The sequence below is a fragment of the Vombatus ursinus genome, unplaced genomic scaffold (assembly GCF_900497805.2).
Source record: "Vombatus ursinus unplaced genomic scaffold, bare-nosed wombat genome assembly UNPS02014778.1, whole genome shotgun sequence".
Lineage (NCBI taxonomy): Eukaryota > Metazoa > Chordata > Mammalia > Diprotodontia > Vombatidae > Vombatus > Vombatus ursinus.
In genome coordinates this window covers 36,406,824-36,429,599 of record NW_020954556.1, presented here as the reverse complement: position 1 = coordinate 36,429,599, position 22,776 = coordinate 36,406,824, and the positions used below count along the sequence as shown (strand labels likewise).

Here is a 22,776-nt window from a genome sequence, read left to right as displayed (position 1 = left end):
TAACAAATACAAGTTTTATAAACTAGTTTTGGAAAAGACATGCTGGTTATTTGTTTTGGTTTCACACTCAATCACTTCATTCAGTTTCTTAGGATCAGAGAATCATAGATCTAATGTTAGAAGGCACCTCAGAGGGCATCTAGCCCAAGTCCTTCATTTTATAGTTGAGGAAACTAAGACACAGCAAAGTTAACTGACTTGTCTCAGATCATAAAGACAGCAGGCACTAGATGTGGGATTTAAACCCTGATCCTCCGACTTCAAAGTCAATGCCCTCTCTCCAATGTTTGTTTCGTTTCCTTGAGTTACCTGCCCAAATCATATGTAATGCTGAAGTTTAGCTCTAGTCAGAAAAGTTTGCCTTCTTTTCCCCTTCTAACTATCAATGTTTTAATTTCTAGGTGTTTCTCTTCTTTTGTAGAGTCATGAATAAAGTATCAAGTATAGAAAGTGATATGGTAATCGTGTGTTCTAATGTTCATATGACTTTTCTTTTTAATATAAACTTCAGCCAAGCCAAATTCCTCATTTACAGTAAATGCTGGCATCATACATCTTCAAAAGCTAATACAGTAAATGTAAAAGTATCTAAAATGTTCTATCAGTAAAAGCAAATGAGATCACAATATAGAACCTAGACAAGCTTTCCTTAAGAAATGCACACGTGTTTCCATTATCTATTAACTTATTTTTTTTTCTTTTTGGTGAGGCAATAGGGGTTAAGTGACTTGCTCAGGGTTACACAGCTACTAAGTGTCAAGTGTCAAGTCACATTTGAACTCAGGTCCTCCTGACTCCAAGGCCAGAGCTCTATCCACTGTGCCACTGAGCTGCCCCTTAACTTACTTTCTTTAATAAAATTTCATTTTTTGAATCAATAAAAATTTGTTATCTCTCTCCCTCCAACTACATTAGATTGTTAAGTAGTGTATCCTTATTTCCTTCTTTATCATTATATTTGTTTAGCTTTTTATGTTTCTCTTAACAGCTATGCTTGAACTTCAAAAGTTCTACACAGCTCTGGTCTTTTCATCAGGAATGCTTGAAGTCCTTAAAGGTCCCCCCTACAGCATTATACTCAGTTTTGCTGGGTTAAGTTAAGCCTTGGCTGCAAACCTACATATCCTTTGTCTTCTGTAATGTCACATTCTGCTCCTCTATAGAGGTAGCTGCTAAAAGGTATAGGATGATCTTGACTGAAGTTCCCTGGTACTTGAATTCTTTCTAACTGCTTGCAGTATTTTTTCTTTGACTTGGAAGCTCTACATTTTGGACCAAAATGTTCCTGGGAATTTTCATTTTGGGGTTTCTTTCAGGAGGTGACTGGTAGATTTTTTGCACTGAGTCTAAGACATCTGGGCAGTTTTGAAGATTTCTTGAAATACGTCTAGGCTCCTTTTCTGGTCATGGCTTTCAGGTAATCCAGTAATTCTCAATCTGTTTTTCAGGTTATTTCTTTCTGTTATGAGATACTTTACATTATCTTTTTTTTTTCAGGCTTTTGACTTTATTGTTAATAAATCTTGTTGTATCATGGAGTCCCTGGCTGCTGTTTGGGTCATTCTAATTTTCATGGAGTCTGCTGCTTGGGCAAAGCTTTATACTTCTTGTGCTAAGCTGTTAATTATCTTTCCAATTCCTTCTTCCATTGCTTTTCTTTTCCATTTTCTATTATTCTCAATTCATTTCTCCAAATGTTTTAAATTTTTTAAAAACCTGTTTCATCTCTGTGTAGAAATTCTAGTTGATTTTGGGCCTAAGCTGTATTTTTCTTTGAGGCTTTACTTATAGATGTTTAGGAGTCATTTTTCTGAATTTGTGTCTTAAGTGTCCCTTTCATCACAATAGCTTTTTCCTGGTAGGATTCTTTTTGATTGCTCATTCTTCTACATTACTTTCTGACTTTAGACTTGATATTAAGGCTAGGTTATGTACTTCTGGAGGGAATGGTCCTACTACTGCTTTCTGGGGGGTATTGAGTATTGTGCTATTCCAGGCTCTCAGGGACAACTCAGGCTGAGCACCTGCAAACTTTTAGTGCTCCTGAATGGTCTGATCTAGGGCAAAGTTTGTTCATTGGCCTCCTGGTGTAAGTTCTCCAAGTTCCTGATGTGGGCTTGGGTCTGAGCAACAGCAAACTGCTGCTGGACTCAGCCACTATCAGCCAAATGGAAAGCTCTGCTCATCTGAAGCTACACAACTGCAAGTTTTCCTTCGGTCTAGGATTCTTGCCCTTGTTAAACTGCAGGTTTCAAACTAGGCTGTAAGTTGTTTGTTTTTTTTTTTTGCTTTTTGGTGAGACAATAGGGGTTAAGTGACTTGCCCAGGGTCATACAGCTAGTAAGTTTCAAGTGTCTGAGGCCAGATTTGAACTCAAGTCCTCCTGACTCCAAGGCCGGAGCTCTACCTACTGCGCCACCTAGCTGCCCCTAGGCTGTAAGTTGTAAGTGCTACCCCACTCTGCTCCTAGAACCTGAGCCACACCAATGCTGCTTGCTTTTGAACTTCCTCCCTACTAGACAAGAGGGCCCAGGTCATCTAGGACTCATGACCCCTTCTTAGCCCAGTAGTGGATGACAAAGCTGCCAGATGGCACCTGTTTGCTCCAGTATGGGTCTGAGACCTCCTCTTGCCCTGGTATACAGCTTCTCCCAGCTCTGGAGTGCTCTCTGCTTCTGGACACCCCACGTCCCCAGTGTCCACAAATCTTTCCACCTCTTTCTGCTAATCTGGGTTGGAAAACTGACTTATTGTGACTTTTTCTTGATTTACCTTGTAGGATTCAGTCTGGTGCATTGTTGAGATCTCTTGGGAGGAATTTTGTGAAGGAAGAGGGAAGAGTTCACTGTAATTCTTCTTGCTATTCTGGCTCCGTCTCCATTACATATCAATTTTTAATCACATCTGCAACGAACTACCTAGTCACTTCAGTCTCTTTCTGAACCTCTACGAACACAGAAGTATTAAATTTACATTTGGAATAGTGTAATCTTTACCTTTACAACCTCTGCTTTAACTTCATGAATTAGAGTAGTTATTTTTCAACTTCACTTTAGCATCATCAGCTATAATGGTAACTGAAATTACATTGTTAAGTAATATTCACTGAATTGGATGGCAATTCTCTTTCAAAAATCCCCTGTAATGCTTCAAGAGTTTCAGTTTTGAATCTAGTTGCCATGTTTGACATGCCCTATGTACTGGTTCTCTGTACCTTTGAGTTAATTTTGTCATATAATATAAAAAAGCAATATGCTGTAGAATATAATTTGCAAAACTGCCCACTCAATTCTCATATCTCCACTGTGCTTCTGATAACATTTATATTATTCTTGTAGACTTCAAAGAAATGAAATCTTCAAGCCCACTTAACAAGTGGATTAGTATTTACTGATATTCTCTCCATCTCCTTTCTTAGGACTGTTTTCCCCTTCAAAAGTATTTGAGATCCACTTCCTCTTGTGTAAGATGAGAAATGATCCTTCAAAATTGTGTTCTTTTCAGCACTTACTCCTCTGTGTCTATTAGGGTCTAGAGCAACTGCTCTTCTCACCTTTTTTTCTTTAGTGCTAGCTCAGTATCATATAGCACGCAGGGAACAGCAATACTTATCCTGAAATGCAAGTGGATCCAGTACTCACGAAGAAAAATATTATTCAGAAATATTGAAAGATCTTTATTCAGAAATACTGAAAGATCCTTTCCAGTTTTCATCCATTTTTTTGCTCCTCATTTCAGTCATATCTTTACATTCTCTCCAAATAGTCTAGCTTAACTGGGTCACCTATCAAGTTTCCTCTAAAAATGTTCATACTCATACTAGATTTAAAATAAAAGAGATTTTTTAAAAAGTTTAGAACATTTAAGTTACTATGCACACCATTAACAAAATGAGCAAAATAATTTAACATGGGAAAAATTCCATTGAGAGGCAGCTGAGTATAATGGTTAGAGAGGTAGCCTAGGAAAAGAAACACTTAAATTCAAGGCACATCTCTGATGCAAACTAGCTGTACTTAACCTCTTGGTGCTCTAAGAAACTTTTTAAGATTCTAAGTCTCAAAGAACTTAACCTGCACTCATAAAAGGAGTTTCCTTATCCGGGACTTCTCTATACAAAAGGAATCACAGGTCTAGTTCATATCCTTAAAATTCCATTTTAAAAAATCCTAATGATAAACAGAAAAAATATTGAAATGCAGTCTAGTAAGAAGAGCACAGGATTTGTAATTAGAAGATGTGACTGAATTTGAATCCTGGCTCTTCCACTAATACTTGTGACTTTGGGCAAGTCTCTTCACCTGGATGAGCCTCAGGTTTCTAACCTATACACTGAGGAGGTTGAACTAGATAATCTACAACATCCCTTCCAGTTCTAAACTCTGTGATCTTATGTAAAATGTAAAAAAAACAATCCCCCAACACCAAAACCTTTGTTCAACAGTTTACCTAATTAGCAATTATCATAACAGTACTGATAAGGAAATTAAAATAGCTTCTCTACTATTAACAAAAAATATATATGCCTTCAAAACATCAGTAAATTGCTATCTGCCTACTTAACCCCCAAAGGATTGTTGTGAGGATCATTATAGCCAATGTGAAAGTCCTTTGAAAAATTTTTTATCATTGAACTTTGAAAACTATATTCTCTGAATGTTAACTGAATGATGTCTTAAGGCCTTCACACTAGCACATATGGCCTAACTTATCACAAAAGCAATACCTTAATGCTACCTACAGCAGAATTTTACAGTTCCCAAGAGGTGGTTCAGGAGATACAGTGCTGGGCTGAGTCAGGAAGACCTGAGTTCAAATCCTGCCTCAGATACTTATTAGCTGTGTGACCATAGTCACCTAACCTCTGTGAACCTCAGTTTCCTCATCTGTAAAATGGAGATAATAATAGCATCTACTTTACAATGTTATTGTGAGGACCAAATGAGATAAATTATACAAAGTGCTTTGTAAACATTAAAGAACTATATAAATGTTTGCTATTATTATTCTTTTTTGGCATTAAAAACATGCTTTTTACATATAAAAGAGAATGTTAAAAAGTGGCCTTGGGCCTCCCTGCTTGTTGTAGCCTAGACATCTACCTGCCTTGCATACCTCTAATTTGAGTACTAGTTACAAACAACAAGGTAGCATTATCAAACATTACCAAGAAGTAGACAGTCTCTGCTTGGATACGTATTACTATAAAAAATATTACAACTTCCCCTTAACTCCTAAGGGCAACAAACCTTCAGAACACCATCCAAACTTTCTAAATAAGAGATCTGATCTCCAGTCAGGAAGACCTCAGGTTCAAGTTCCACCTCTGACAAATAGTGGTTGTGTAGTCACCATTCAGTGACCACTCAGTGCCTTAACATGATTCTTTAAGACCATATAGCTTCCAGAATAGTTAATGATCTGTACTGGTAGAGGGAGTTTCTTACTAAGAATTTCTTGTACTAATAAACACCCCCCCCAACACACACAAAAAAGATACATTTCTACATGAAAATATTTTAATTAGCAATATCCTATAAGTTAGAGAAAGAGAAATTAATTTCCGTAATTTCAACAGCACTTGTGCGAAATAGATTCTAGAGGTTACCAGTATCCATGAAATGAAAATAAAGGAGTTGGGGAAAAGGGTCATGTAAAAGGCTTATGGCCAATGATAGCTAGCACATTCACTGAGGCTATCTATAAGCACAGCAAAGCAAAAGACACTAAGGTATGAATGAACAATGAATAGGTAGTAACTCTCCTCAATCCAAAAGAAACTCCTTAACACAGATAAATCCCAAATTGGTTGAATGTTGGAAGATTATTTTGGACCTAAGCCTTTCTGTGTACCCTTTTTTATTACTCTTAAGAGTAACTGTACTCACTCGTGCCACTTTCTCCCTCCCCTCCTCCCCGAAGCTTCCTGCTCTTCCAGGGTATAAAATACATAGTATCAACACTCTTTTAACAGCATGTAGCCACACATAATACACTCCCTCATCCTCACCTTTGCAAGCTTCAATACTTCGTAGGGTTTGGAAAAAAGCAGTCACTACCAAGGGAAAGTATGCCAGGTTGATACGAAGAATATTCCAAACCAGAATGGGGAATCCTCTACTGGATTTATCCTGAATACTCAGGAAGATGAAGTACAGTGAACTATTGAGCAGGCAAGGAAGTTTGCTTTTAATCGTTCCATGGCACTCTTGCCTGCTCCATGAAGGCAAATACTGTTTCTACTTCACTGGAACATTATTACTTACTTTCTCAGTTTCTAAGTCAAGCAGGAAATAAATGAGGGGACTGGCATTTTTAATTTTCTCACCACCATGAAAACTGGAGAGAGAAAAATGTAGTTTTACTTGTCCTGGTCCTTTGAAACAGTATGGGAAGAGTATCACAGACCTTCCTAAATTAGATTTTTACAATGTTATTTTATTATTAAAGATATCCTTTCATGTGAGGGGGGAGGGGTGGATAGAAGGACATGAGGACATTTGGTCTTATAATTTCATCTGTGTGATGACAGTGGAAACTCCCTCCACAGATACAGTCTTGAGCTACTTAAGGCACTGCAGTGTATTCAAGACCTGCTTGTAACACATTAAGTGTGTGACCTTGGGCAAATGATTAATTGCCCCAAAGTCAAATCTGTTAAGATTTAAAGTTGCATACAGATCAACATTAGATCTGTATAACTAGAGGGAATTACACCATAACGAGTTCCCTATAACAATGTAATCCCAAGAACTGGGCAAAAAACCTAAAATAAACAAAAGTCCCCATATATAGAAGGTAACTGATACACACACACACACACACACACACACACGTATGTACTGTAGAGCTGGAAGGGCCCTCAGAGGTAATTTAGTCTGATATTTTGGTGGAAAAAAAGGTCATCTAACCTTTTAGATAAAAGATTAATAGCTGAAAAGAATCTTAGGGATAATCTAGTCCAACTCTGCCATTTTAGAGATTAAGAACTTCTACTGTACCACAGTACTCTATGGGTGTATCTATTAAGTTTTTCTTTCCATCAAGTCTAAATTTTCTCCTCACAATTTCCACCCATTGCTCCTAATTCTCCTCTCTAGAATTAAGCAGAACAAATCATTCTACCAATTATGAATTGTATGTTGCATTATCTAGCCCATATTTCTTCTTCATCTATCACAAGAACAGCATATGAGAGTTTATTAAATGTTTTGCTAAAATCTAAGCAAACTATTATTTGCAGAATGTCCTTGATCTAACAGTTTTAGAGTGCTCAGAATTAAGAATTCTGTTGGGAATCAAAGATGCCATGGTAAACCATTGCATCCTGGGCCATCACCAGTTGTCTTGAATTTTGTTTTCCCATTGGAGTTCGACGAGTCAGGAGGACAAAGTGAGGCTGACGACTTTGTGAAACTCTGCCTCACCTAAATCCAATTCATATGAAGTCATCTCACCTGTGATATTATCGGTCCTCTTCAAAAATGAAGGAGCAACAACAAAGCTGCTTTCTACACATTGATCATCCAGACCCTTTAACAACACTTTTTAGAATTTTTACAAGAAATGAAGTTCAGTGGCCTTTGCAGACTCCATTCCACTCCTCCATCTTTTTTTTTTTTTTTTTAAAATAGGGATATTTGCTTTTCTCTATACCTATGGATACTTCCGTATGTTCTTCATAATCATCACTGATATAACATCTCTAATTTCTTTTAGTACCTTAGGATGGAGGCTAGGCCTGATGTTCTAAATTTATAAAGGGCAAAAAGGAGCTCTTCTTTTATCAGTATTTATCTTGGGTTTCAACTATATATTAGCTATTTTTGTTCTGTCCCTTCCAGTCCAAAGATCATTCTCCTCAGCAAGGAAAAGAGAAGCAAAGAGTTGAAGAGATCTGCTTTCTCCCATGCTTGTCTTTTATCACTGTCCCATCAACCTTGAGCAGTCCCCTCTTTTCTATAATGTAGCTTAAAAAAAAATACAACCCCTTTTTTGTTGTCCTTAGTTTTTCTCATTATCCTCAGCTTATAAGGTGACACTACTCTAAAAGGATAATTTTTTAAATCATCCTGTTGAATGTTTTTCCTTTGTCTCTCGCTCTCTTTAAAATCTAAGTCAGAGGGGCAGTGAGGTGGTGCAGTGGATAGAGCACCGGCCCTGAAGTCAGGAGGACCTCAGTTCAAATACAGCCTCAGACCAAACACTTGACACTTACTAGCTGTGTGACCCTGGGCAAGTCACTTAACCCCAATTGCCTTAAAAAAATAAAATAAAATAAAATCAAAGTCAGTTGATGAGTTCCTTGTACATTTCACACAGTTCTAAGATGACTTTCCTCTTCTTTCCCTCACTTCCCTTTGTCTTTAAAATTTTATTCTTGAAAGGTCCCATAAATACCAAAATATTAATATCAGCAAATTTTGTGGTAGCAAACAAACCCTAGAAACAAAGTGGATGCTTATCAGCTAGGAAATACTGAACAAATATCACAGGTGAAGGTAATGAAATTTATAATAAAATATGAGGTACTTAGACAAACTTGGGAAAACTTATATGAATTGGTATGGAGTGAAACTGAACCAAGTGAAAAATATAAATAATGACTAAAATAATCTAAATGAAAACACTAAAATTCAGGTTAGCTCTGATTAATTGTAATGACCAATATTGGTACAAGAATGATGAGGAAACACACTATCCTCCTCTCAAATGCAATTACCAACTTTGCAATCTGACATTGATTTGGCCATTGTGTCTCTAGGTTTTGCTTGATTATTTCATGGCAGGGAGTAGGGAGAGGAAAGGTGATTAAAGGTAAATTACTAGTATAAAAACAAAGGACAACAAAACTTTTAAGTTTTTTTTTAAAGTTTCACAAAGTCATCTGCCTTTTTAAACGTATTAACACTCTTGAGAACTTCCTATCTGTTGGGACTTACTTTTAAGCCACTGCATCATATCCAACCTCTCTCAACTCTAAAATTTGTTCTCCCAAAATACAGAGTAAAAGTCAGACTATGCCCCTCTTTTTATCTCTATTACAAATTCTAGGATGGAATACAGGGAAGGTTATAAGCATTTACTCTACATGCCAGACACTGTGCTAAGAACTTCATAAATATTGTCACATTTGAATAGTCATTTCCTCTAAAGATTCTCATCATTTCTAATACAGTAACCAACTTCTACTTTCTGATGAGATTAAGACCTAGAATACTTTTCCCTTGTTATTTCCTCTACCTTTTGAAGGATATTATCATGAAAGCCTATCAAGATATTATAAGCGCCTCTATTTTTGAAGGACAGTGCATGCTAGCCTATATCCAGTTAAATGAAGTCCCCTTATACTGGTTTCTGTGACAATCTTTATGATCTGTTTTCCAAACTCTCAGATACTTCTTCTCTGTCTAGGTCACCTGTAGCATATTTCACTATCAACATAGCTTGTTTCTGTCTTTGTTATCTTAACCCAAATGCTCTCTGGTGCTATCTGGTTCTCGAATTTCTTCATATAAGTATAGCTTCTTAATATACAATGCTATCCAGTCCCTCCACCAAAGCTACACTGTTTCTCTTGAATATGGTAAATCTTTCAAGAGTAGTATTTAGTCATGAGTCTCATCTTGCAAAGTCTCACTGACACAGCTGATAAGGTCAATTTCCTTTCCCTGCATTAGCTTCTCTATTTCCTCTTGCTTATTACGTCCACTAGGTATACATTTGTATATGTATGACCATGTAGAACTGGCTCTTTTCTTGGATTTTTATCTCATTAACTTGTGCATATCTTTATTACTATGGCCTACAGTATCTAGCTGAGATGAAAAGGGACCTTTGTCTATTTCTGGGTCCTACCTCTTTCCCCTTCTACATTCTCACACTATCTACCCACAATTTACTGACTGTTTTTGAAGTGAAGAAATGTTTCAGAGCTAATGCAATGACGATACTTGATCAGTGGGTGCCCATGATTTATCATTACTGGGACAATGGCATTGGAGGTAAGAGGTAGGAAAAAGCTAAGATTCTTAGATAATTTTAGATAAGGCAAGAGTTTTTAAAAAGGAACTCTTAAGAAATTTTTGGAAATATAAAACAGACTCACAAAAGCAGAGAACTGCATTTACAGAATACTGTTCACAGATTCAATGTTAGCCATTGATGAGATTGGCTACAACAATTCACTGGAGCACTTCATACCCAGTTCCGTTTCCTTACTATTTGAAGTATATGCTAAAATAAGCTACTCAATTTTCTTGCTGACAGTAAATCTAGGATAATGTTAATTCCAGGACTGGTAGAATCTTCAATCTTTCCCAGAATCTGAATCCTACTCTTATTTTCAGGTATGGGTCCCTATGATTTATTTTCTAGTTCTTTTCTATATTTCTGTTCTATAAGCCATCTTTTCTTCTTCAGAACCTGGACTACTCACTACCCCTCTTACCTAAGAAAAGTTGTTCTCTTTTTGGTTTGCCAAAATTCTCCTCTAGACTGTCAGTGATCTCACATTTACTTGCTTTCTTTGGCCCTTCTGGGGAAGGGAGGAGTTCCAGGAAGACCTTTTCTCATCTCTCATTTTCCTCTGACCTGTTCGGTGTGACTAAAGCATAGTAATTAATCAGTTATAAAGGGAGGTTCTACCATTCAGTGAAGATATACTTCTTCACCTTAATTCTAGGCTAGCATTTGTACTTAATTTTCCTAGTGACCCTGTAGCCTACCAATGCAACATCTTTCCTTAAAGTTTGTCTGAATAATATCAGCTGCCTACAACAGCTAAAATTAGATGGTCTCAAAACCTTATTCATTTTGGGTTATCCTCTAAATTCTTATTTCCTATCTGTTTTCTCTAGCTCTCTATAGAGATGACTGACAGGTCCTCAACTTAATAAAAAATCAAGACTTTCCCCCAGAAAAGGTCATCTCAGTTTTACCCAATTCTTCAGATTCTTTTGGATGACACTTTACTCAGGTACCTCCTCCCCCAAGGCAAGTAGTTTTTCCATATACTTGGAAATGACAAAATAAATATGTAGTAAAAAATAAAAATCACCTTACTCTCATTACAGGAAGAGTAGGATAATTTTCTCCTAACCATTTTAGACATCGTCACGTTATTATTTTTTCCATCTGACCCAACCTCAAATACTTTTTTCACTCCTGCTTCCTAGCTACATAGAATCATTAAGATTTGTTTGATATGAATTCATGCTGCAAAATTGCAACCTGAACCTTAGCAAGTGCACAGCAATCCCTTTTTATCCATTCCTCAGCCTGCTCTCCACAGAAAATATTACAGACTGTCTTCTCAAACTCACAACTTCCTACCATCTAATAAACTTTGATCTCAGTGGATGATCTTGTTGCCTACTCTTTAAAAAGCTGAGACTATCTGTCCAGAAATCTTACATTTATACGCAATTTCTATGAATTTTTCACTTTAATTTCTGCCAGCATCAGAAAAAGAAAAATACAGTGTAGTACAGTGAAAATACGGGATTAGATGTCAAATGACCACCATCTAAACTCCATTAGGACATTAACTTACTGATTCACCTTCATCAGAGCTTTTTACCCAGTTTCCCCAGCCATAAAATAAGGGAGTTGTACTGAAAGTCTTAAGTCTCATCCCCTAACATTTAGTGATTATGAAGAAATATCTCCTTTTCCTCATTATATGTGCTTCTTTCTTTTACCTCCTGAGGATCCTGTTTCTATGTACATCCCCTACTTACCTGGTATCCTCGAACTATCTCCTTGTGTTGGTTTCTCCTACCTTCAAAAGCATGTACAGGTCTTTGAAAACAAACAAAAATTTTTTTTATACTTTAGCTACCTGAACTACTTACTGTTCGAGTTAAATTTTTCATTCTACTTACACTACCTACATTTCATAGGCTCAAATCAGAGGCTTCCAAACCACATCTGATGAAGATAACTCCAGTAAAACATACACAAAACAAGTGGTTATATCACTCTTTGTTTGAAGACTACAAGTGAGAGAGAACTTGCCACCTCCACAGGCCATCCATTCTCTTTTTGGATAGAATAGTTCTAATTGGTAAAGCATTTCCCCCTACAATAACCTTAATTCTGCCTTTTAAAAACTTTTGCCTATTCTCCTTCCAGCTGTAAATTTGTGATCCTAGTTAGGCCCTTTAGGGAGAGACATAACAATCCTAATCCTTGTTCTCCTGACAACTCTACAAGTATTTGCAGTTTTCATATCCTTCCTATGTCTTCTATTCTCCAGGGTAAACAATCTTCATTTTTTCAACTTATCTTCATATAGCATAATCTTAAGGCCCTTCATTATCCAAACTGTTCATTATACTATCTCCCATTCCCTGCTTGAACTCCTGATACCTGTTTTTTAATCCTTGCATTCTACTATTAAAGTCACCAATGATCTCTTTTTAGCTAAATACAAAGACTTATCTTAATATCTTTTCCACCTGATGCAATACTTGCTTCTGTTAAGCTTCTACTTGAGGTGCAGAGAATGAGGATCAGATAACCACTAAGGGTCATACAACCCCAAAACCTCCAGTTACAAAGGAAGCTCAGCTTCAAATATCTCATTTCTCACCTGGCTGCATTATTTTGGAACTTTTCCACCATGCCCCTTTCTAGCATCACCCCATAACCCTTTTTCAGATTCCTTTTGGGTGTTGTCTTCCTCTATCAGACTATAAACCCCTTGAGGAAAGGGATTGTCTTTTTTTCATATTTTTACTTAGCACAGTACTTAGTACCTGGCAGATAGCAGGTACTTAATAAATGTGTATTGACTGAATGACTGCTGTCTTTGTTCTCCTATTCTTCTGATCACTACTTTCATCTTTTTCATTAAATATTCTTTCCCCTGACTCCTAAATGTGGCACTCCCACAAGGCTTAGACTTTGGTTTTCCGCTTCACTATCTCTAACAATTTTAGAAAAAGTTCTAGATCTGGAATCAAATGATAAGTGGGTCTATGTGATCATTGTGGTTAAGTCACTTAACATCTCTGAGCCTAAGTATTCTCATTAAGCAAAATGGGAACAAGTTCCCTGAACCTACCTACTTCTAAAAATCAGGATAAAAGCACATCGTAAACCTTACAATGTTAGAGAAATATAGATTACTACATTTATTCCTTCAGAAAGTTCACCTTGTTATAGCTACAAATAACCTTTTTGTGTAGAAGACTCCTAAAATCTCCAGCCTCCATTCCAATTTCTAGTTCCTTATTTTCAGTTGCATTCAGGAGATTTCTGTTTTCCCTGAAATTCATTCATAACATGCCCTATAACAATCTTCATCATCTATCTCCTATGAAGGTGCACCACATCCAACCTCAGTCATGTAGGTTATCTTTAGCTCCCCACAACCAGCAAAAATCAGTTGACTCTTTACAAGATTTCCTTTGAAATGTCCTTTCATCCTTCATTCTGTTATTACCCTAATCTAGGTCTTTTATCACTTGATTCCTGAAATCTTGAAATAGGCTAACTGCCTGTTCATCCTCCAAGTCCTCTCTTCTCTCACACTGCTCTCCACTGTAATCCACTTTGCCTTTTGTTGCCAGATTAACTTCATAAAACACCACTTTTACCATGTTCGAGAACCTATAAATAATTCCATGTTATTTATTATTGAGCCCAAACTTCCTAATATCCAAAATTCTTTATAGTCTGTCTTAAATCACATAATGTCAGAACTGAGAGAGGTCTTACAGATCATCTAATCCAACTTCTCATTTTAGAGATGCAGACTCAGAAAGGGGAACTGAGATCTGACTAGGTCACATGGCTAATTTATGGCATATCCAGGACTACAATTCAAGATTCTTAACTTCTTAGCTTGGGATATTATCATGTGTGTACGTGTATGTGTGTATGTGATCTGATCCAACTAGTTTTGACTCCCAGCATAGTTCCCATCAGTATTCTAGGTCACATCACCAATTCTGCATACAATTTGTTTCATGCTCACCCTTTACAGGAATTAAATCTTTCAGTGAAGATTTCCCTGATGGCCCCAGTTTATAATCAATCCCTTCCTCCTCTGAATTTCTATTGTACCAATTTCTCTTACAACAATTTAATTCACCACACATTGTGCTGTTCTTTTTCTGTTTTTTTCTCCTCCTCCCTCCAAACAATCTCCCTAATGAGATCATAAGTTTTAGAAAGTTAGCACTATATTTTTATATCTCTCTTAGACATGGCATATACATACTAAAAATATTACTTTTAACAGAGATTCACATGCCTAAATTGCTCATTTTAATCTTAATGGTGGCAGTTATATAAAGTCATTCCTATTTCTTAATATTTGTATATTTGGTATCTGTTTATATGTTGCCCCTTTGTTTTTTCTAGTACCTATGTTTTAGATGACCCAACCAATTTATAAGCTTACTTAGTGTAACCAGGAATTTTATTTTTTCACAGTGCCTACTACAATGCTATTCAATTCAATACATATATTTATTATACACTAAGTGTCTGCTACTTGCAAGGCACTCTGCTAGAGGTACAAAAAAATGAAAACTACTCCCTACTACCCCTTTACCACATGTCCTCTCTAAGCTCAAGGTCACTTTTTCTGAGTCTCTGAATTTATTGATGGGAGAGTGTGTCAGACTTTTGCGAGAGATTTTGGCACCAACTATTCTTGCTACAGCACCTTAGCAAAAACCCCTAACCAAAAGCTTTTTAAAAAAGAAAAGTACTTGCTTACATTCTTAGAAGTATGCAGATGCAATGTTTAAATTTAAGTTTGGGAAGAGAAAGAGCACTAACACTAAGCAGATTAGGAAAAATTCCCAATGGGGCTGGCATTTGAGTTTAGCCTTGAAAGAATCAAAGACTCTAAGAGGGAGAGGTAAGAAGTGCATTATAGCTATGTGGGACAACCTGTGCAAAGACAGGTGGAGGCAGCAAGAGTTGCCATGAAAGCAATAACCTGCTACTTACCTAGCCTAAGAATCACCACAGCTTCCCCTCCCCATCTCTGCCAATAACCATGAGAACCACAACCGCGGTTGTCTTGGTCAATAGACAATTTAAATGCTGACCTGTGGTGACTATCCTCACCTTAACCCCTCACCTATGCTATTCCCATCACTTTTTACTTTTCCTTACACTGACAGAGCAACATAAAAAAGACTGACCATACCTGCTTTATGGTTGTTCTTCACCCCTGAGAATCTGTATGTGGGGTTTTTTGGAGGACAAAGTAATGTGACCACAGTCAAGTTATTTTAGCTTTCTGGGACACGTGTTCTATCTTTAAAATTGAGGAAAACGTTACTTGCTATTGCCAGTCTCCTATCCTTTTAAAAGCTTTGATTATGAACAATAGTATCACATAGCTCCAGTACAGTCCTCAAAAGGTCAATCCCATCCAGATCTCTGATTCCAGGCATAACTTCACATAAACTTTTCAGCCAAAAGATCATTTTCTATTCTGCTTTAAAATCAAGATATTTAATAATGTCCTAAAAAGTATATGATAGTGTCCAACAACTATCAATTCTTCTACACAACTCTTCTCACTAAAGTTCTCCCTTTAGTGTAAAGACCTCTTTGGCTACTCTGGCTTAGTACCTCTGGATTCATCTTCCATATACAAGTGTGCCAAACACTTTAAAATGACAAAAACACTCCAGTTAAGTTCAATTTGTTAGTAATACCCCAGAGCATTATAGCCTCATATGAATCAGACAGGTAGCAAAGAACACTAAATTCCATTTTCCCTCTTCCCCCACCCCCAAAATTCAATTAATTTTAATAAAGGAAAAGGCAATGTGACACAGTCTTGCACTCAAAAAGGCTTGGATTCAAATGCTGACTAACACACATATGCTGCGTGATCCTGGGCAAGTCATAATCTCCTGATGCCCAAATTCATTCCTTTTCAAGTTTCAGACCAGCTGGTGACCTGCATGACTGGAGTAAGTTTCCACACTGAAAATTTCCAATACCAATGAAATCAAAGGTACATATCCATCCCTTTCCTCTACCACTCCCTACCCAAAATTCTATAACTCTAACCTATGTCAAAATACAGGATTTTTTTCAATTTTCAACTGCAATTTAAAGAGAAGCTAAACATTAACTTTTCTGTATGTTTCAACATTAAAAAAAAAAAAGAAAATATCCTCATCGCTAATGAGTTATTACTACATTCAACATCCATTAAATACTGACGATATAACAAGTTTGTGAGCTAGTGAATACATTATCATCATTCGTAAATCCAAAAGATTTCTGTGAAAAACTGTTGTTCAATAATTTAAAGGGGCGGGGACAGTTAGGTGGTGAAGTGGACAGAGCACCGGCCTTGGAGTCAGGAGGACCTGAGTTCAAATCCGGCCTCAGACACATAACACTTACTAGCTGTGTGAACCTGGGCAAGTCACTTAACCCCAGATGCCTCACCAAAAAATTAAAAAAATAAAAATAAAAAAATAAAATTTAAAGGGGATAATTAAAAAGAAATAAAAAATATAAAAATTCCTTACCTCTGAAAATATTAATGTCTTTGAAAACTCCAAGCAAATTTTGTGATGTGGTTTTGTAAACTTAAGAATAAGAGGTAAAACTACAATAATTCAAAGAAATTAAAACAAAAAAAGATCATCATTTTCTAGTACACGAGGTTTACAATAGAGACAAGTCATCCCATGAAGACCAGAATTTCATTTACATATAAAAGTCAAGATTTTGCCAAATTCTCACTTAAAGTTCTCTGATAAAAATATTCTTACTATGTTAAAATCTAAAAGATTTAATCTGCAAGCATGTAATAAAGAAACCTTAATGTGCTGCAGAAATGAGAGGCAAGAAATTAACCATGAATGAAATCTAACTACTGAAAAATTATTAAAATAAAATGAAAACATTTGCATAAAAAATAGTGATTTTCCAGATAATATATAACCCATAATATAAAAAAAGTAGCTCTTCTCGCCTCCATATGAGAAAGAATCAAAGGTTTTATCTGCAGATATTTATAATTAGTATAACAGCAAATACAAATTCTAGATAACTCACTATAGCAGCCATATTAGACACAAATGTATATTACACATTTATTTTTAAAGGCACTTCTACAACGTTACTGGAACTTTGATATACTTGACAAAATTCTTAGATCCATGCTATGGAATTACATTATAAACCTTGTTATAATGCTATCCTCCCAATATTTTTAAAAACTCAAGCCTGTTGAAGCTAATGTAAGATGAATGTTAGAATACACTGTTGTGGAGGGAATTATAGAATCTCCAAGGTGAAAGAAACCTTGGAGGTGATCTTTCAAACCTGTGGCTAAAGCAATCATCTTTTCTCATCTATCTTGTACTCATCTCGCTTTTACTGTACGATCTGCAGAGACAGGAAATTCACAGATTTTTAGAGTTGAAAGGCCCTTAGAAACCCTCTCTAGACCAACTCACACACAAAGGAATACCCACTATAACACATCCAAAAGTATTTGTCTAGTATCTGCTTGAAATGTCCAAGGAGGTAGAACCCCATTACTTCTTGAGGTGGCCCATTCCAGTTTTGGACAGTTTGAATTTTAGGAAGTTTTTCCTACCTCTATCTTTTGACAGCTCTAATTGCTGTGAAGATTTTTCTCATATTAAGTTAACATCTACCTCTCTGTAACATGTGACAACAAAGGTCTCAACCAATGTTACAGTCACACAAGTAAGGGGAAGGGGGTAGAGAAAGAACCACCAGACCATTAAGTCATATTTATTTAGCACTTACTATGTGTCAGCAGTATACTAAAGCACTGGGGGATACAAAAGAAGGGAAAAAAGACAAAGTTTCTGACCTTGAGGAGTTTACATTCTAATAGAGAAAACAACATGTAAAGGACTTGGGAGATACTGGACATATTCAGTGTAGGTAGAACACAGTGAGAGAGGGGATGGGATCATGAATAAATTTCAACAGTTGATTCTCATCCTGAGCAGAACTAATACAAACCAATATTTCAAAAAAATTAGTTCTTTGCAAGAATAATTTAAGAAAAACAAATTCCACTGAAATATCTTGAGGAATAGAGAACTAAATAGTACTTCTGACAATCAATTAAGAGTGAAAAAAAACTCACTGTGAGTTCCATTATTCATAAAACTTTCCCTCATATTGTAGTATATTTCCATTACTATGCATGTACCATTCAAATGTTCATAAGTACGAAAACTTCAAGGCAACTGCAAGCTAAATGGTACTCTGAAATTCAGAGTTTAAACTAAATTCCACATTAAAGTTACTTTAAATACCTGGGCAAAAGAAGTGTTTCAATCCTTGTAGCCACTCTCAGAGATTAAAAAAAAAATTATGTTGAAATAAACAGCATACTTAAAGGAAAATCTCTCGTTTCCTAAATGTCAAATACAAAACATAGAGGCGAAATAGCAATATGCACATTTTTAAAGTATCCTCCCACCAGTATACTAAAAATATACCTTAAAATGGTATTTAAAAGCCATTTGCTACTTTTAAACCTCAATCTTGCTTGATTTAAAAAAATCTAACTTGACACACAATTTGATTTAAAGAAAACTCTTTAAACTTCCTTTCCCTAAATACAGAGATGCTCTATCAGAAATAACACTGAAAAAAACCCCAGCATTTTCTAATAAAAACAAAAGTAATTGAAATAAGACATTTCCACAAATTATAACCAAACACAAGTTTCACTTTTTGTGTGTGTGTCTGGAAAGAATTTTTAACTTGTAAGGTATGCCATAATCAGTAATTTTGTTTAGGGAACACACTTTGTCTTAACAAGAAAACTTCATGAGCTGTGCCTAATTGATACTGCATTGATCTCACGAACAATCCTAAATTAAAAATAACTACTTGCCTGTTGTTTCTGATATGCAGTGTTTGGATTTATCTTTGATTCCAACAGTAGTGACCCTAAAAGGTGACAAGAATAACATATTTAACATTTCAACTTTAAAAACCAAAATAAAACAAATAAAAATTCACTACACACGAAAAATTCTCATGACTCTTCAGCCAACTAGACATCTGTTTTGAAGTAAAGAAATATGTTCCAATTCACATTTTCTCTCCACACTGAACAAACACATGTAATTTAAAATACAACTCTTATTTCCCACACCTCCATCTCAGTCCAGCATTAAAAAATAGGAGAGAAAATTAAGGAAAACAAATGACAAGTAATAATTAACTGAAATCAAAAAATTTTAAATCCCATATGACTATTTTGGACCAAGTTGAAAAAAACAACTCAACATTAATATCCTACCACACTAGAGTAACAAAATCTTAGATCAATATAAAATTACAGTATTTCATTTATTCATCTCATACAACAAGAACAAAACCTGAAATACTTTGTGTACAGGCAGAATTTCAAGGCTATTTAAAATGCATTTACTGCCAGTGCCTACTATGTACTAGGAGCTAAAGATAAAAGACACATAAAGAATGAAACAATCCCTTTTCTAGAAAAACTCCCTTACTATTTAAAATAAAAGGGAAAGTGCAGGTGAGTGTCGAGTAGAGAGAAAGTCAAAGATCTAAAATTTCTCTTTTCCTAACAGCTTCCCATTTTTGTTGTGGAGAGGATCCTGATTCTACAATCAAAGGTGGCAAAATTACTGCTCTATGCTTTCCAATGTTAAAACTTCGGTTATAAATCAATGAATGCGAGTTTACACACAGCCTACTTCGGTGTCTATCCTGCTTGCAGGGTAAAGTATCCTTTTCCATCGCGGCCTCCACAAAGGATTACTCTGAAGCTACCTCAGACCTAAGTGTGTGCGTGTGTGTGCATGTATCGTGGCAACAGTCTGCAGTAACCGACACCAGGCCCGTGGAGGCTTTTAGATTTCCCCAGCACCTGTCGGTGGTGGCAATTGGGGCGGTGGGTAAAGAAGGAGCAATGTTAAAAAAAAAAAATTGCCTATCAACTAAAGTTTTATAATCTCTCCCAGAAACAAAATAAACTGCTAAAAAATAAACAAGACCCTAGCTTTCAAGCAGGGAACCCTTGCCTACTTCCTCCCTTCAGCCCCACAACCAAGACTTGGTGGGGGCGGGTGGTTTGGAGTGGAAAGTAGGCAAAACCCACTCCAGAAGCGGAGCACCGAAGGTGGGGAACCATAAACAGCTGCTTATTAGGAGTAAACATGGGAAGGTAGAGCTCCCCGCACCGTGGGTGCGAGGAGAAATAAAGGCGACAAGCAGGAGTCCTCATCGGGAAGCAGGGAGGCCTGGGGCCTAAACCAGCCTCACCACCCCCAGGCTGCAAGCGACGTCCATCCCCCGTCCCCGCCGTCCCCCGGATCCTCACCGTCGGACTCGGCCCGCACCAGGAGCGACATGCCCTTGAGCCGCTCCACGTAGGTGGAGGAGACGTGCCCGGTGCCCCTGTCGTCCCATTGCCGGTCTTCGTTCAGGGTGTACACCTTCACCCGCCGCCGCGTATCCGACATGGTGGCTGGCCGCTACGCTCTCCCGGCCGCCACCACCGCCTCCTCGCTAGCCTAGTCCGAGTATCTCAGTCCTGGGAGCCCGCCGCGACAGCGGCGGCGGCTCCGGACAGGCCCCTGTTCACCATGGCTCCGGGGAGCGGTCGCACGCAGGGGTGACCACAACTACCGAGCCCCCGGTACCCCCGTCCGCGCTAACTTTCGCCGTCTCCCCTCCCTCCCCCCCCCGCTCATACACACCCACCCTCCCTCCGCCCACCCCCCTAAAGCCCCCCCCGGGGGCTCGCTCTCTCTCCCGCCGCCGCCGCCGCCGCCGCCGCCGTAACCACTACAAGTCCGCCATCTTGTAACCCGATTCTCTCTGCCTTTCTCTTCCTCCTCCAGCGGGCTCGCACGGGCTGCCCTAGCAGGGGCTACGGCGGCCGACGAGCTCAAAGCAAGGCGCCTGACTGCTAGTCCCGCACGCGCTTCCTGGGGCCCGTGCTGCAGGCAGGGGAAGCGTTCTCGCGAGCGGGGAGGGGGGTGGGTGAGAGGAGGATGAGGAGGATCTGGAGGCTAGTGGGGCCGGGAATTCGAAGGGGAGGGGCGACTTCTGCCCCTTGCTCCTAAGACCTTGCTTTGGATGGAGTCTCCTGGGAACTCCGTTTGGGGCCCGGAGCGGACAAACGAACCACGGAATTGGTTTGTTTGGACTCGCGGGTGTGGAGGAGGAGGAGGAGGGTGGGAGGTGTGCGGAGGTGGTCAAGGGTGACAGGATCGAGGGGCCGCGCCATTCACATTCAAACGGACAGCGGACGCCGGCCGGCCGGCAGCGTGCTGACTGGAGGAGTGTGCATGGGGGAGGAAACCTCATCCCGAAATGGGGGCGCCTCTCGTGGCAGCGGAGGCGGGGAGGAGAAGCAATGCTCTCTGCGACGAGCTCCAGGGAGACTCGAGGACTTGGGACCGCTCCTCCCCCTTCCCCGCCACCCGGGAATCTCCCGACGTGTCCCGGTGGAAGATGGGTGCAGTCCGTCAGAGGTTGGGAGAACCGAAGTCCTTGCTCGTAAACTTTCCCGGGTGATTTGTGCCTTTCGGTCATAGGTTTTGGTCGGCCATTGGTTTTCTTGTTTTGATACATTTGGATGGGCAGTGCATCGTGGGAATTGTAGTCTTGTTAAAAACAAAACAAAATAACCGTTGAACGAAGGTTGGATAAAGCCAAAGTATTTCGTATACAGGGAACCTGGAAAAACAAGACCAGGATGGACCGGTTTTAAATAGGGTCCTCCCTGCATTTTGCGCCTTTGTTTTACTTAGAAATGCAACACATAGAGGTGCCACCCCTCCAAAGTGGGATGTAACAAGCTGTGCAAAAGTTTTCCCATAGACCTTATCCTTTGAAACTTCAACTTAGATTGTCTTAATACAGCCAGCAATTCCGGCTTGCATTTTGGGGGGAAGGGGTTCGTAGAGGGAAATTGAAGTACTCTTTCTAGAGCCAAGCCTTTTTTCCAGCGGTTTGTGATAGAGCAACCAAGCAAAGAAAGCAACAGTATTGACACTTGCTACCCAGGCGAGTTACCTTTTCACGTTGTAATAACTCACCTGATGCCCGTGATTTTTTTCTACTCGCTGAACATCTTGAGCTTGGTTATAAGAGAAATAAAGGAGGGGCGGGGAGGGCTGAATTTGTAGCCATATAGCTGGCCTTGGGGTGGGGTGGGGTGGGGGTGTTCTTGGGCAGGTAACTTAACCTATATGAGCGCTAGCTTCATAAATTGTAAAATAAAGATAATGATACTTGAATTACCAACTCACAGTCTTGTGAGGCATAGAATAGTTTATAGAAGGTGGCTCGGAAGTCTTAGTGCAGTTTTAAGCAAGCTTTTACGTTCTTATGCTTTAATAGCTTAAAATTTCACTAATACTTCCAGATAATTTTGTATAAAATACTATTTAAATAGAAACTGTTATTTTCTGTCACCCCTAGATTATAAGCCACCAAGGGTACGTATTTCAGACTCGAAAATGTGCAGTTTCCTCCAGGATCCTTATTTTTCTTCTCTCTCTCTTTTTTTTCTTTGAGGCAATCAGGGCTAAGTGACTGGCCTAGGGTTACACAGCTAGTTAAGTGTCTACCTCCGGATTCGAACTCGGGCCCTCCTGACTCCAAGGACTATGCTTTATCCACTTCACCATCTAGCTGCCCCTCCAGTATTCTTTCAAGAACAAGAAGTTTTAGACTTTATACCCCCAAAGCAAAATAACTTAGCTCAATCTCTGCTTAAGCTGATAATTTATGTTAGTGTGA

At 38.4% G+C, this 22,776-nt stretch overlaps 1 protein-coding gene across 3 annotated transcripts in view; it reads right to left on the bottom strand.

Annotated features, from left to right (window-relative positions):
- The window catches only part of PPP4R3B (protein phosphatase 4 regulatory subunit 3B), a 79,271-nt gene extending 58,627 nt beyond the window's left edge, over nucleotides 1-20,644 (bottom strand). For 2 of the 3 annotated variants that reach the window (XM_027865148.1, XM_027865149.1), the window contains exons 1-2: nucleotides 20,345-20,644; nucleotides 18,884-18,939 (exon numbers count right to left, since the gene is read on the bottom strand). In XM_027865148.1, the coding sequence (XP_027720949.1) occupies nucleotides 18,884-18,939; nucleotides 20,345-20,486 (198 nt within the window). In that variant the 5' untranslated portion in view covers nucleotides 20,487-20,644. Of the gene's footprint in view, nucleotides 1-2,772; nucleotides 2,916-18,883; nucleotides 18,940-20,344 lie in introns of those variants that run through there. The other variant, XM_027865150.1, reaches the window with a different exon arrangement.
- Nucleotides 20,645-22,776: the final 2,132 nt, after the last annotated feature.